This window comes from Ursus arctos, unplaced genomic scaffold (genome assembly GCF_023065955.2).
Source record: "Ursus arctos isolate Adak ecotype North America unplaced genomic scaffold, UrsArc2.0 scaffold_15, whole genome shotgun sequence".
NCBI classification, from domain to species: Eukaryota; Metazoa; Chordata; class Mammalia; order Carnivora; family Ursidae; genus Ursus; species Ursus arctos.
The window spans coordinates 4,974,667-4,990,553 of NW_026622819.1; the positions used below are offsets into that span (position 1 = coordinate 4,974,667).

The 15,887-nt window shown below is 43.9% G+C and overlaps 1 protein-coding gene across 1 annotated transcript in view; it reads right to left on the minus strand.

Moving 5' to 3' along the window:
* Positions 1–15,859, minus strand: part of NSUN2 (NOP2/Sun RNA methyltransferase 2) — a 28,551-nt gene extending 12,692 nt beyond the window's left edge. Inside the window, exons 1-9 of the mRNA XM_048224294.2 lie at positions 15,513–15,859; positions 15,239–15,396; positions 14,509–14,613; positions 9,721–9,826; positions 7,412–7,483; positions 6,552–6,636; positions 5,004–5,196; positions 3,129–3,203; positions 1,117–1,247 (exon numbers count right to left, since the gene is read on the minus strand). Of these exons, the coding sequence (XP_048080251.1) occupies positions 1,117–1,247; positions 3,129–3,203; positions 5,004–5,196; positions 6,552–6,636; positions 7,412–7,483; positions 9,721–9,826; positions 14,509–14,613; positions 15,239–15,396; positions 15,513–15,611 (1,024 nt within the window). The 5' untranslated portion in view covers positions 15,612–15,859. The remainder of the gene's footprint in view (positions 1–1,116; positions 1,248–3,128; positions 3,204–5,003; positions 5,197–6,551; positions 6,637–7,411; positions 7,484–9,720; positions 9,827–14,508; positions 14,614–15,238; positions 15,397–15,512) is intronic.
* Positions 15,860–15,887: the final 28 nt, after the last annotated feature.

The window sequence follows — 15,887 nt, forward strand, 5'->3', positions numbered from 1 at the left end:
ACGCACGTGTGTAGCCAATGTGGAAACATTCTATTCTGGAATCCTAGTTTAAAATTCCTCATTACAGCCCTTAAGGAGAGTATGATGGGAAAGTTAACAGATCAGTAAAAACTTATGTAAGAGGAAATATTTTACATCAAACCATCACGGAAATTGTTGTTTAAAAACATTTCACCCCATCTGTCCGGTTTCCTGTATAAAACGGTGTGCTACGACCTCACGCCTGTTAGGATGGGGACTATCAAGAAAGTGGAAAGAAACAAGAGCCGAGCCGGCAAGGACGTGGAGAAGTGGGAACGCTTGTGCTCTGTTGGTGGGAATGTAGAACAGTATGGGGGAACCCCCAAAACAAACAGAATTATCATATCATCCGGCAATTCCACAAGTTATACACCCCAAAACCTGAAAGCAGGGTCCCAAAGAGCTACCCGTGCAGCCACGGTATTGCGGCATGAGTCACAAGAGCTAGAACGGGGAGCACCTCTAGTGTCCACGGACAGAGAAGAGGGCAGACAGAATGTGGCATGTGTACACAGTGGGCATCTTCAGCCCTCACAGCGGCTACAACACGGAGCAGCCTTCAGGACGGTGGGCTAGGTGGAATAAGCCAGTCAACAGAAAGACAAATCTGGTCTGATCCCATCCGTGAGATCCCTAGTGATCAAACTGAGACACAGCAGAGGATAATGGGATGGGAAACGGGGAGTTGTGTCATGGGTTCATAATTTCAGTTTTACAGCATAAACCTCTCTAGAGAGATCGGCTACACAACGTGAGTGTTCTTAACACTACCAAAACACACCGTTATGAATAGTTAAAATGATGGTCGACTTCAAGTTACAAGTCTTTTACCACAACTAAGATTTTTTCAAAGAACCACTGTGATAAGGACTGACCTAATCTTTCAAACTTAACAGATAACAAATAGGCAATCCTCCTAATTCATTAAATATGACAAACCCATGACACAGGCATGTTTGTAAGTAAGGGCAGCTCACTTCAGGGTTTACAGGCTAATCATACTAGCAAACGCCCAGGAAAAGGTCTGCGTGAATATATACTATAGCAATAAACAACATTTTGAAAATGTCATACTTTATTATCGCACACGCTTACCTTCACTTTTTTCCAGCAAAGACGCTATGACTGCCTCATCTTCGATGGGGTTTAGCGAACACGTAGAGTACACCATCCTACCGCCTTCCACCAGCTGCTCAGCACCTCGAGTTGCAATCCGCAGCTGCAAGCTAAGGGTCGGATACGAAGTCACCCCGAGACCAAACATATCCAGGCAGCACACACAGCACGCATTATACCACACGTTTATTACATGTTTTTATGACAGGTTTACAATAAAACACAAAATACAAAATAAACGATTCCCACAAAAAGAACTCTTTAAGGTTCTCAATGAAGTTCCAAAAAACCCATATGCAGTGTTTCGTATCAACCAAAAAAGCATCTCTCTATATAAACGACGCGTTTACTATTCTGTTAGCCCTTCCCAACAAGCCGACAAGCAAAGCACAAAGCTGATTAGTGATTGACGTCAATATATCATGTGAGTTTCACCATTAAAAGCCTCCATACCTGTACACATTATCTGACTTTTTTTTTTTAAAGCAAGTCACTTTTTTTTTTTTTTTTAAGATTTTATTTATTTATTTGACAGAGAGAGAGACAGCCAGCGAGAGAGGGAACACAAGCAGAGGGAGTGGAAGAGGAAGAAGCAGGCTCCCAGCAGAGGAGCCTGATGTGGGGCTCGATCCCAGAACGCCAGGATCACGCCCTGAGCCGAAGGCAGCCGCTTAACGACTAAGCCACCCAGGCGCCCCTACTTTTTCTTTTTTTTAAAGATTTTATTTATTTATTTGACAGAGAGAAAGACAGCCAGCGAGAGAGGGAACACAGGCAGGGGGAGTGGGAGAGGAAGAAGCAGGCTCCCAGCAGAGGAGCCTGACGCGGGGCTTGATCCCAGAACTCTGGGATCACGCCCTAAGCCGAAGGCAGACGCTTAACGACTGAGCCACCCAGGCACCCCTATCTGACTTTTCTAAGAACAACTTATATCCCTTAGTACATTCTAATCCTAGTATCTACTTCATACACACACACACAAAAAACAGTTAAAAAGTACTGTAACAGAGAAACAAAATCTGCCGGAGTTATTTATGGTGAATATTCATTAGTACGCTGTAGACCACCCACAATTCTACAATTAAGAAGGTAAAATGCTGGGGCGCCTGGGTGGCTCAGTCGGTTAAGCCGTCTGCTTTCAGCTCAGGTCCTGATCCCAGCGTCCTGGGATCGAGCCCCATATAGGCGAACCTGCTCAGTAGGGAGCCTACTTCTCCCTCTTTCTGCTGCTCCCCCTGCTTGTGTGCTCTCTGTCAAATAAATAAATAAAATATTAAAAAAAAAAAGAATGTATAATGCTAATGTTAAATGAACAAAAGAACCCAGAGTTCTGCAAATCATATACTGCAGACGGGTGTGCTAACATCCCAATGCACAGAAACACTACAGTGTGCAGGACAATACGGAAGTTATCCTTGAGTTATGAGATCTTCTTTTCCTTCTAACTTTCAAGAATTTTCCAAATTGTCTTTAAAGACAATAAATATTTGAGATCAAATGCTAAGCAAAATAATTCAACAAAAAAGAACAGAAAACAGAAGAAGAAAGATGAGTAGGACAGTAAAAGGTAAGTGGTCATTTCATGGAAAACAGAGGTCTTGAAATGTTACAGGAAATCGTCATAAAAGGCACTTTTAATAAATAAAAAGCAATTTTAATAAATTAAATAAATAATAAATTCAGTTCATTTGAATGAACTGAAATGTACAGTCATCAGTTTACTACTCTGAAGAAGTTCTGAAAACAACTATTTTTGATATGTACACAAACTCTCTCAAAGGTGACCATTAACAACTCCAGCTCCAGATGCTGTCCCCAAACACAGCAATAGCCCTCTCCTGCTCCTGTGGGACAGCCCACCAGATACAGTCTGACTCACCCATGCAGCTGCCCCTCCCCAGCTCCGTGTGGGACAGCCCACCAGATCTGACTCACCCATGCAGCTGCCCCTCCCCGGCTCCGTGTGGGACAGCCCACCAGATCCAACTCACCCATGCAGCTGCAAGCTGTTCAAGGTTGTCCACTTCTTCCAGACATCAATGTTTTTTCTCATAGTGCCATCTCCACTAGAAAGGAAGATATTTAAGAACTTAAAAACTCTGTCCAGGTAGACCAATTAGAGTTTAACAATTATGTCATATTCCAGCTAAATTACAAGACGGGTATTTTTATTATTATAAACACCAATTAGTACATCATCTAAATTCTCACAAACTACCATCAACTTTCTATTTCTGCTTTGGGGACATTAATGACATTAAACTTTTAAATTACACTTTAATTTCAATTAGATAAGGAAATAACAGAATTGAACAGATAACCTCGTTTAAGACTTAAAGAGATATCAATTTGCTTCCATTTAAGAGAAATACTAGCAAAACTGATTTTCAGACCTAGGACACAGAACCGTGAAGACATTTGGATTCTGTCAGTTAACAAGTCAGTTAATCAACAGTGGCATTTAAATCAGACTTACGTGAATAATAATAAACTTACGCTCATAAGGGATTTTCCACAGCAAACCCAATTAAGCCAATATCAAGATTTTTCTATGCATCAGTTAAACATTTTTGATTTTCTAATTTTACTTAATGAAAATTATTTCCATGTAAATTTTATAATACAGACTTGATCAATTCACCTTTCTGTCTACGTCTAACATTACCCCTTTTTTTTACAGGGTAATTCCTAGATCTGCTGGCTTTCTGTAGAGTAAGCTCCCTCGATGGTCTAGTTAACTTGAGGGGAAGGAGATGTAGAAGGATGAAAATGCCCTGAGATATAAGGGCTTTCAAATGACATCCCTTGCTGGTACAATGGTGGCTTAAAATTATACCATAATATTTAGGACTTCCTCAGCTTACAACTCGGTGCTCATAAGGTCCCTGCATTCTTCAAGATGACATGAGAAGAGAGTTATAGGTTTCTGGTCAAAAGAGCACAGGAATGGGAAAACATCCGATCTAAAGGAAAGATCAGACAACTGTGGCTCATGACCCATTTTAAGTTTTAATTCACAGGGCGTTCTTGCAAGAATTTTAAAGCACCGTCCTACTCATAATAACGACTTACTTTCTCACAATGAGTTCTGCCACAGGCAGACAATCTGCTGTGGTTTAAACAAGATGGAGTGTGGTATCAGGCGTCTTATGTAACCATCATGTTCCGTGCTAACAAGAGTTTTGCAGTGATTTCTGCACTCCGAGCTCCACAAATTCATGTGCTCACAAGGTGACCATGGCCTACGTCACTGCCTCTAGGAACTTAAAAGAGGTCTAAGTTTTCTCCTCCTTTCTGGAAAAACTCAAGTTATTCAGTTGTGCCATAAGATTATCTTACAGATAAATGCTAAAAATCTAATACTTACACATAAAATTTGAAGAAATGAATGTGTACAAATACAGGCACAGTGAGTTTCTCAAAGGTCTGAACTCCCCTAAATTGCACTGTGCTGAATATCAGAAGCTTTGTCATAAAAACGCCGTGTGATTCCTTATCACTCCACAACGAGGCAGAATTGGGAATGGGGACACTTGGGAGAAACAATCACTCCTAATGATCATCTCCTGGAATGACTAGGCAGAGCTTACAATGCTACGACCCTCTCGGGGACTTCCTTTACCCTTGTGAAGATTACAGAACCATCCCATCTTGTGTCTTTGTTCCATACCCTAGCCCTGCCGTGCTGGGTGGCACTAAAATTCTGAGTGTCTGTCTTCTAATTTAGGGTCACAGAGTCTGTGTCTTCATACCAGCTGCCACGAAAACAATGTGTACAACTCTGTGCGTATTTCTGTATGCAAATTCATGTTGGTCTACATTCGATTTGATTTCCTTAGTGGATAGTAGCCTTTCTGGTCTCTTACCTGCAAGGGACATCACATAAGATGCGATCGTAGAAGAGAATCTCTTTCCTCCCGTTCACATCTATTTTGAGTCTAGGTATGCTGGACGCATCGTGGTTGACCACCATGATGCAGGGGCTGCTCAGCCTCTTGGCCTGATGAACGAGCAGATAGCAACGCTTGTTGTCCACATCATTCGCGATGACAAACCCCTCTGAGAACACAAAGTTACAGTGGCGGGTGAGATGCAGCATAAGTAGAATAATTTTCTGAAATACGTAAGCTCCTGGTTGGCAGGTGAGAAGCAGCAATCCACCAAACTTACGACCCAAGCGTAAGATTTGCCAGAATAAGCAAAGTAGTCCAAAAAGATGGCTCAGCATAGATTTTTATGATCACATGAAATTCCCAAACTGCAAGATTTATTTTTTTAATTACTGAACAATTATTCACTTTGTAACAATTATTATGCCAAAAATATCTTTTCTATTATTTTTAATAACAATTAAAACGGAGAATGAGGGGAGTGAGAAAGGGTAGAAGGCAACAGAATCCCGACAAGTGCTTAAAATACTGCGCATGTATGCTGGGCCTCCATTCTAGAACCTGTGAATCAGGTGTCTGGGGTGGGGCCCAGGCTCCTCCTGAAGGCTGCCTGGGAAATTCTGGTCTGAACCCCTGGCTAAGACTGGGGTGCCACCTCTTCTCATTTCTGGTTCCACCACTGGCAGAAAGGCACATATGCCTAAAAACATTTTATAGTTAAGACTGCTCTTAAAAAAATATGAAATGCAAAACATTGATAATGGAAAGAGGCTCTTTACCACTAATTTGGAAAAAATAACTAAAAACAGAAAATAAAAAAGACTTTATAACAAAGTTATTTGTCACAGAAAAAAACACTTAGAGCAAACAAAGCAAGCATGCCCATGAGAACAGGAGAGCAGGTGGCTTGAACAAAGGAAGGGGAAATAGAAGCAGATAAAACGTTGGAAAAGTAACAGCACCACAGGCAGACATCTTCAGAGAACCCCCAGAAAGGAGCACCAGCGACACTTTGATCGCTGCCGTGGTCTGAGCCCTCTGCACGCTCAGAACACCCCTAAGTCCAGGATGGTGCCCATTTCACACATGAAGTCCAATACTGTCGCCTACCATGGTGAGATGTGAAGCTGGTAGGCCCGAGAGCAGCTCTACAGGACACTCCACTGCATCTCGCCTGGGCAGTGAGTAACCACAAAACCAACAAACACAAAAACCCAACATGACAATGTTACAACTAAAGATTCAAACTGGAATCTACCTACTATGGCTTAACAAAGAAACACCATTTGCTTTCACAAAAGACACACACAATTCTAAAATGAAGCCACCCTCCCAATCCAATCTATGAACATGTTGGTTTGGGAACTAGTCATAGTGGTGTGCGAAATGTCCTGTCCTACTTTTGGGGACAGAAACATCTGCTTGTAACAGAAGACCCAACCCACAGGCAATGTTACCATCTCTTCCTCATATACACCCAGCAAAGTGGCATCCCGACCCTCCACAGAGCAGTCCAAAGCATACCTGGGAAAGGGACATTCATGTCGGCATGTAACATTTCAATTAATTGTGTGGTCTTTGATCCAGGCGCTGCACACATATCTAAGATCTATTAAAAAGCAAGAAATGTTCGATGTTTTATTGTAAGAAATCAAACCTTCGACACTTAATTCAAAACAATTTTGAGTCATTCTAGTATTTTGATTTGTAAGACTTAAATACATTTCTTTACAGAAGGAATCTGTAACGTCATATATTTAACTTCCAGGGATCTCAGGAGAAAGATACTCTGTCCACAAGAACAGAACGGCCCTAGAGGCCCGTGGAAGCACTCCATTCAGGGGAGGACGAGCAAGGACACTAACTGCAAGCAGCACCATAACAGCCTGCTAAAGGGACAGAACCCCCAGGCCTCAAACAGCCCAGCCACTTGCTGGCCCCCGAACCCTGAGCTGGTTGCTTCTATTTCTCTTTGCCTCCTTTCGCTCATCTGGAAAAACAGGGACAGTGACAGTATCTACCCTCACCGGGACATGTGGATGCTCAAATGAACTAATGCATGGGAAGAGCACAAAGCAATGCTTGGCATGTAACAAGTTCTCAGAACATTTTCATCGTGATTTTCAATCTGACCGAGTCAGTCAAGACCACTGAAGATAATCTGTGCAGTAAACAAATTAGCAAGCAAACTTTAAAAGAGGAGAAACACAGTTAATGGGTTGTAAAATTTAAATAAGACAAAAATGCAGAAAGAACCTAAAATAAGCATTCTCTATCAAAAGCAAGCATTAAAAAAAAAAAAAAAAAAAACCACCCACCCAAGAAGTATATTAAGAAAAAACGGTGTCAACAAACAAAGACACTTTCTGTTTAATACACAATACCTTATGGTGAGGGTGAGCATTGAGTAACAGTGGTGGAATCATGCTAACGGCTTCTTGACGACTGATATTTCCCTTAGAAAGTAAAAATTTAAAAAAAAATCAGGAAGAATATTTAAAAAGGTAGAAAATTTCAATATTGGGCATTATTTCATATGCAACAGAAAAAGAACACATAATCCTCATACATGCAATAAAACAGTTAATACTATCACACAGAACATTATGTAAACAGGACAGGTTTTTATACTAGTGGGTAAATGGTTGCTACCTAAAAGGCTAAGGAAGAATGACCATTAATGGCAAAACTTACTGTCAGAATATTAGAAATGCAGGTATAATCCTGGATTTTATAAAAGAAAGGGGAGTTAAAACTTACGCCGCCCAACCGCCCTCTCGAGAAAGAACGGAAGCTGGACAAGCAGCTCTCAGAGGTGGACGCGGGCACTGCCGTACTCTCGGCGGCTGGGAGCGATGCCCGCTGCCAGCAAGGCTTTCCCTCTCAGTTAACACTGTAACTTCTATTTCAGCCCTCATCTGTCTGCAGAAGAGCCCTGTCTGCTTTCTCTTCCCAAGAACGGCCCGTCAAGAAGACGAAGACCCAGCCACTGCTCCCATGTCCCAGCACCCCCACTCAGCCAACAGCCTCTAGGTCTCTGCCGGCAGGCCAGGGCATCTGTCGACATGCATGTCTGGTCTTGACGGGGTCCAGCACTGGCCTCCCTCACTGCTCTAGCTCAACGGCCGTAAGACCGAATGCCTTAGAAGTAATCATTTAAAAACAAGAGGACGTCAGCTGCCAGGAGACCTCTGCCTCACGACAGCCTGGCTCTTCTGAACCTCAGCAGCGACCGCCGCCCACTTCACACCTGCACATCTGTGTGAACCGAATACAGACGCACAGCTGGGCCTGCAGATGCTCACCTCACGGGTTTCTGGCCAGCAAGGAGTCTGTGGAGAAGATCTGAATCTCCAACCACTCCCCAGGCACACTGATTCCAAGCTCCAGTTAAACGCATGATCCTGATAAGCCTGCCTCCTACGTTTGTCCAAGTTTTCCATCAAAGCATCTGAGCTACATGTATGGGGACAGGGTCCCTGACTAGACAAGCCGGCCTTCAGTCGCTTCCTTCACATGCATGTTCCGAAGGGGCTTTGTAGCCTGCTTCGAATACCCCAGAGAGCACCTCACCCTACTGACGCCCAAGGAAAAACCTGCACCGGTTCCCAGCAATCCAGGCTACCAACGCTCACCTCCCATCTCCTGCACCCAAACCCGGCTCTTCAGTCTGCCCAACTGCGGGGGACTCGCTCCCCACAAACCCTCTGCTCTGCCGAAGTTCAAACCTGAACTGTTCTCTTCGTTTTCCCTCACCTGACCCTCCTTCTGGGTGGAGCGCGGAGCCAGAGAACCCCTTCTTGTACGGCCCCAAGGACAAAATCAGGAATGAGGCAGCACCTAGCTCTCGTTTTTCCCATATGGGGGTGGGAGTGGGGTGGGGTGGAAAGCTCGGCCAGCAGGAGGCCAGTTAGCCAGGTCACCTAAAGGGATGGAGCACCACAGTGGCAGGAGAGCTGCGGGGCCAGCAGAGAACAGGGCAGGGCCGAGGGCCTCGAGGCGAGACGCGTGGGAACCACAGGGATCCTGCGAGCCCACCCAGGAGCTCAGGATGGAAAGAAATGAACAGCATCTGGGCAAACACTGAGGTTTTCCTGGGCTAGAGAAAGGAGACTAGAGAACAGGAAGGGGGAACTCGGATTTTCAATACTAAAAACACGCAGGTACCTGGTTGAATCACGTGAGGCAGGCGGGAGCGGCTACTCTGACAGAGGGGGCGTGAGGCTAAAGCTAAGACGTTCGGGGACTGAACCGAACCCAGGAATTCGGGACGGCAAAGAGGCAGGGTGAAGACACAGTGCTGCGAGAGAACCGAAGTCGTCAAGGTCAGGTTTTGTTGGGTTTTTGTGGCGAAGGTGGAGCAGAGACCGGAGCCCAGAAAGAGCAGACACGAGGAAGCAGGAGCGGACGGAGTCGCCGCCTGACCGCGCAGTGCGGACCCAGGCGAGCAAGGAAGGAAATGACGCACCAAGGGGACAACTGCGGCTGACACCCTCCCCGAATTCCACAACTGGACGCATCAAAGAAGAGAGGAGCTGCAGGAGTCCTCAGAAATTAGGCGACCAACACACTTCTCTGTATGCCGCATCTACCCCATCACTCCCGGTGACACGTGGGGACAAAACTAGAACCAAGATACTGAGGCACATTTCAAGCTTCAAGGGAACCAACAAATCTAAAGAAATCTACTCACAGATTCAGTTTCGCTAACCAGAAACTGGTGAAACTTTTCCAATTGTGGAGACTTTCTCAAGATTTTTCGACTTAAATTTGTGTGCCAGGCAAGTTCTTCAGGATACCTGACCAAAAAGAAAATAAAGCATCCACGAATTATATATATTAAAGTGCTCTCTTAACAACTTCCTGCTTCTACAGATCATACACCAATGAGACGCCCAATTTTGCTCTGCTCCCTCCCATGCACGATCCTCTTCGTGTAGCCGGCCAATACTGCAGCGTGACTAACTGGATCACGGCCCAGGCAGAAAGAGGAGAGCCAGGCGGCTTGAAGAGATACGTACATGATGTTACCATTAAACGGCAATGATGAATGTTCAAGAATAGATGAGAAAATGGAGACTCCTCTGCTCTTCACTATCTATGCTAATAATGGTACAGAGACCATCAGGAAAAAAGTCAGTTAAGCACTGACTCTTGATTTCAGCTCAGGTCATGATCTCAGGGTCCTGGGATCAAGCCCCAAGTTGGGCTCTGCGCTCAGAGGGAGTCTGCTTGGTACTCTCCCTCTCCCTACGCCCCTCCACACATTCTCTCTCTCGCAAATAAATCTTAAAAAAAAAAAAAAGGCATAACAATTAAAAAAAATGCAGATCACACAAACAAAATCACACAGTTGAAGAGCTATCAAAATGTTTGACATTTAATTGCAATCTTTTTTACAGTATTTTTCATTATGTCTACAACAAAACAGCCTAATAATGTACTGAAATACTTTACACACCAAAAAACCCTGGGATCACCACTGCATTGACTTGCACTCCTAAACTATTATTTATACAGACCTAAGAATGAAGAAGCCTTTCCTGCCATTTCTGTACTTAAACTTTCTAGAATGATGACATCGGCAATTAGGAAACAGGTCTCTTTAAACGTGGCTCACGCCAATCACTGAGCTCCAGCGACTCCAGTCAGCATGCTGCTATGACAGAGCCACACTCACCCAACCCAGCACCACGCTATGGACTACATGGTACTCAGTGACTGGTACTCAGTGATAAGTCTCACTTCAGTTTTAGTACTCATTACTCAGTATTTCCAAGCGTCAAATTGTAGCAAAGGTGACAGCCATGAAAATGAAATCAGAACACTTGCAAAACAATATGACTGCTTTGAAACAAGAGTGATTAGTTAAAACAAACTCAGGCCTGGATATTTTAAGACACTACTCGACTATCATGCTTATGAGATATATCTGGGAAGTACTTTCTACCAAATAATGAAAATAAAACTGGCTGAATCTGTTCACAGCTGCCCTCCAGCTGTCCCAGAACTTTGTCTCTCTTCCCTATGCCTGGTGCTTCTTCAGTATTTAACCTGCTTCCAAAATCTAAAACCAAAACACAACCATACTTCTCAGGCCATTAAAAAAGAGTTTAGTTTTAAATATTTGGCCTCCTTAGAGGTGAAATGGTGGGAATACACTCAAATTTGCTTTCACCTGCAGTATTTGGCAAAATCTTTGCAAGATTGGGGAGCCAAAAGCCTACTTTTATGAAATTTCCTGCAACCCCGAACTGAATGTGATCAATGACCTCTACGAAATTTCTTGCAACCCTGAACCGTACACGATCAATGACTTCTACGAAATTTCTTGCAACCCTGAACTTTATGTAATCAAGGATAGTGAATCATGCAAGTTACCACCTTGCCAAATCACTAAAACAGCACGAAATTGAATGCAACATGCATTCAATCAACCAGGAATTGTTCAATTCAGCTATTAATCATTAACAGCTGAATTTTCATTTTCAAATAAAGATAAGCAGCTTAGATATAATCTGAGGAAGTATTTCCTTATGTACCTATCAGACTGAATTTAAAAAAATGGAAATTTACTAGGATGAAAATTCCACGGCAAGTAATTTAGACTGTGAAAGCTATTAATTTAAAAAAAAAATACTTAAGAACTTTCAAATCATTAAATACAAAAACTGACAGTTAAAATGAAAAAGCATGCGTCCTATATAGCTTCAGGAACCATTTTTTTGGACCAAAAAATGTTTATTAAAATCTTTGTAGCTTTTAACATCAATAAGATATCTTAAAGAACTAAATTTAATTTTTAGTTGTGTTAATCAAATGTCGTCCTTAAAGTCCTACTTGGAAACTTGTCAGGTCTTCTGAGGATGAATTAAAAGTACCACTGTCATATTTATACCTCAAAAATTCTTACAGGAGAAAAAATCTCTGATAATATATAATTTACAATAAGTCATCTTCAATCCACATTAAAAAGAACATAAACAGAATGACAATAAGGTATACTCTTCAACAACCAATTGTTAAAACGAGGCTTTTGTAAAAATGCTTCGGGATAATACCTTACAGTTCTGAGTCAACAAAAAGGAAAAAAAGAAATCTGCCCAAGCTATGAGTCCTACACTTAATATTCCTTCTAGAAGACATGGTTCCCAAAAACACTTTCCTAAATTTAATTCCACTATGTACCTAAAGTTTAAGACTATTACACAATTTATTTGTTTTTTGAACAACACAGAAAACTACTGAAGTCTTGGTAAGTTTCTCCCTTGCTTTCTTGCCAAGACTCTTATCAGTAGCCCACACATGATCAGCAAATTTGACTGAATGCTTGTACAGTAAAACTTATTCTGCAACTATCACTGATAATGGAAAAGCGGAGTGTTAGGAACCCAATCACACAGTATGTTTTTCACACCCTTCAGCTGTGTGCTCAAAGATTACAGCAAACAGCAATGTGAGAAGAATCACTGGTAGTTACTAGAGAGTGACTCCTATTGCTTCTTCAACCAGACAACCCACAGGGCCTTTCTCAGATGTTGGAGAACTGCCTATTGATGTACCCCTTGCTGCTGTCCAACAATCAAGATGGAAAAGTACCTGTTAAATGGTACAAGGGCTAACAAAAGTTTAACTGCAGTTTGCAGAGAACAATAAAAATAGCAAGCCTAATTCTCATAGATCTCTTGGAACCTGCAGAAGAAAATGCCCACAATGACCCACACAGAGGCACCTCTTTCCTACAGGACTGCAGGCTTTTCAGCTTCTCTTACTGGTTATCAGACTAAATCTGAAAAGCTGCATTTTTAAACAAGAGGTTTAAGGAACAAAGGTTTTCCACTGATTATATGAAGCAGCCAACCTGCAAGAAAATTAGAAATGTGCACAAAGGCAACCTTAAACCCACTTCTTTTGAAAGTATCAGATGGCCCCTGCGTCAAACACCAGTACCATCAGTCAAATCTCCAAACCAAGGCACTGGTTAAGTGTATAACCTAGCTACTAGGAGAGGGGAGGAAGCTTGAGGATGTGAACGCTAGCTCACTCAGCAATGTCACAGGTACAACACCTAGAAAAAACATTTTCCTTTTTTAGTGACTTCAGTACAGTGGGCACGCAATCAGTAACCCCCTGAGTCCTTTCCTGTGTCAGGACATACGAGCTTTTGAAATCTGACTAAAATGTCTGATAAAAAAAAAAAATACCATTATGCAAATTTTTTGGCTTAAAATTGTGGGTTTATTCTTATATCCCAGAAATGTATTTTACAATGGTGACATTTGCTTTTGAGCTCAGCTGAATACGGAGTTTAGCATTTGGCCATTCAGACTCTACTCAAACTGTGTGTGCTGTGCATATCTGTGATATGGCCACTGAAAATCCAAATGACCAAAGGGAGAAAGTAAAGCAAGAAAATCTATAGCCCATGATGAATGAAAAACCTGATCTTGGTTTGTCACCACTGAAGGGCATCCAAAAAGAAAAGATAATATCATACACGTTAATAACCAAAAATCTCAAAAGTTGTCAGAAAGTGCTGGTTAAATTCACCTTTTCATAGCGATCATTTAAAACTGTTGTCTGGTGAGAACTGTCAACGCCTCAAAGCTGATAATCTGAAATGTGGAACTGTAACAGTTAACGCTAATGATTTTTGTGTAAAAGTTAACCCAGGGCTTGGCGCCTCTGTAGTTTGTGATTGAGTACTCCTGGTGTTTTACAGGACAGGTGGACTGCCTTCACTGGAATGAAACTTGAACTGGGCCATGAGAAACAAAGAACCCATAGGATGCCTCCAGGACAAGTAGAGAAAGGGTTAGCATGCAGGGCAGGTCTACTGGAGCACTAGAGACACTGGAAATACAGAGTCAGGGGCACCTGGGTGGCTCAGTTAAGTGCTGACTTTTGATTTTGGCTCATGTCATGATCTTGGGTTGTGAGATTGAGCCTTGTGTCGGGCTTCCTGCTAAGGGCAGAGTCTGCTTGAGATTCTTTACCCCTCCCTCTTCTTCCCCCTCTGCTCCTTGTGTGCACTCTCTTTAAAATAAATAAAACCTTAAAAAAAAAAAAGAAGGAAGGAAATACAGAATCAGCTGGAGCTGTCTGTCGCAACCTTTGTCAGGCTGAGTCCTTTTGATGAAGGTAGGAGAGCCACACGGCAAGTTTCCAAGTGAGGAATCAAGAGGTTTAAATGGAAATGGGTAGAAGTGGTACCATCATAGAAGGAAACAGGCTGATCGACTTGCAAAAATTAACTGAACCAATTAAGTCTTAGAGAGTCTCAAACTGCACTAAAAGCTGCACACGGGTATAAAGTAATATGGGCAAAAAGCCCTGGGTAAGAGCACACAAAGATGTCTGTAAAGTACATTTAGATTCTCTGGCACTAGTAGAAAACACGTTGCCAAAAACCAAGCTGTCAGATGAGAAAGATTAAAATCCCAAGAAAACCTCCAACAGGATGAAGACTTGTTTTACCTACCAACTCAGGGGCTGTGGAACTTCAACTTTCTGACCGTCCACCTCCAGGTCTTCCAATTCCTTGAAATACTTGTTCTTTAAACAGTGGAGAATCTCCTTTGCGTGACTATTAAAAAATAAGTAAGTTTTGATCCAATCTGAAAGGCTAATATATTTTATCTTTTGTGAACCTAAGATAACAAGTGTCTTAAAACTAAAACCATCTTTGCACTGAAAGCAGACCTCTTTCATCACGGCCTTTCTACCCTATTCCTTCCAGTTTAAAACTCTCGTTGCTTCATCGCTAAAGGATAAGCTAAACAGACTACTGCTGCATTCTTTCCCTCCTAAATATTCCTGCAGTTCATATTTACTTGCAACTTATCTCGGAAAGATGGAACTACAAAGATTTAAAAAGACAAGAAAACCAGAGTTTCGCACAAACTATGTAATGTCATAAATTTTCTAAGTGTTCCAAAGAGGAGGCATCCTCAGCTCTCGAATGCCCAGGAGTCCATGCTTTCTCAGACTGTATTTTCGTGTCTTCTAGCCTCCTGACCTGCAACACCTCCCAGGCCTATTCCGTTGACTCCTCTGCTCCCTCCTCAATGCTTCCAGACGCTGGAATCCACAGCACCGGTAAGCATCTCCCGGCCCTTAACACTCATCGGGGGCCAGGTGGGGCGAGGGGAGCACCCTTGTCCTGAAGTGACCCCAACTCCAGGAAATCATGGCTCTGCACGACCCCCTACCTTTTGTAACCAGTAATTCGCAAAGTGGCCGGGAGGGGCTCCCTGAGCGCTTCCATGAACTGGTCCCACTCGCCCTCAGGCACGATCTTGAGCTCCTGGTAGTAGTGCTCGAAGAGCTTGTTCTCCTTGACGATCTCTGGGTACCCGCCTTCCCAGCCCTGAGGAACGAGAGACGCGTCTACCCAGGGGCGGAGGAGCAGCCCCGCGCCATCCCGAAGGCCGCGGCGGCCGGGAGACGAACCGGGGCCCTGCCCGCCCGCGCCCCGGCTCCTACCGCATTCTGACGCTTGCCGCCGCCCTCGGCGCCGTCCTCCGTGCGCGGGGGCCGCTGCTGCTGCTGCTGGAGCCGCCGGCCCCGCGCCCGCCGCCCCATGGCCCACGCGGCCGCGCACGCCACCCGCACACAGCGTCCCGCCACCGCCGGCCGCGCGGATTTCCGGGCTGGCGCGTGAGGCCCCCTGGGCTCCGCGCCTGCGCCTTTCCCGAGCCCGCGGGCGCTGCTGGGAAGGCGCCCAAAGCGCCGTGACCCTTGCTCCCGCAGAGCAACGACCAAAGAGAAACGCTGGGAGCCCTGAGCGGGAAGGGGGCCAACGGAGAGCAGCTCCCAGGTAGCCCGCGCGGGCTCCGGCAGCTCCGCGGACAGCCCGCG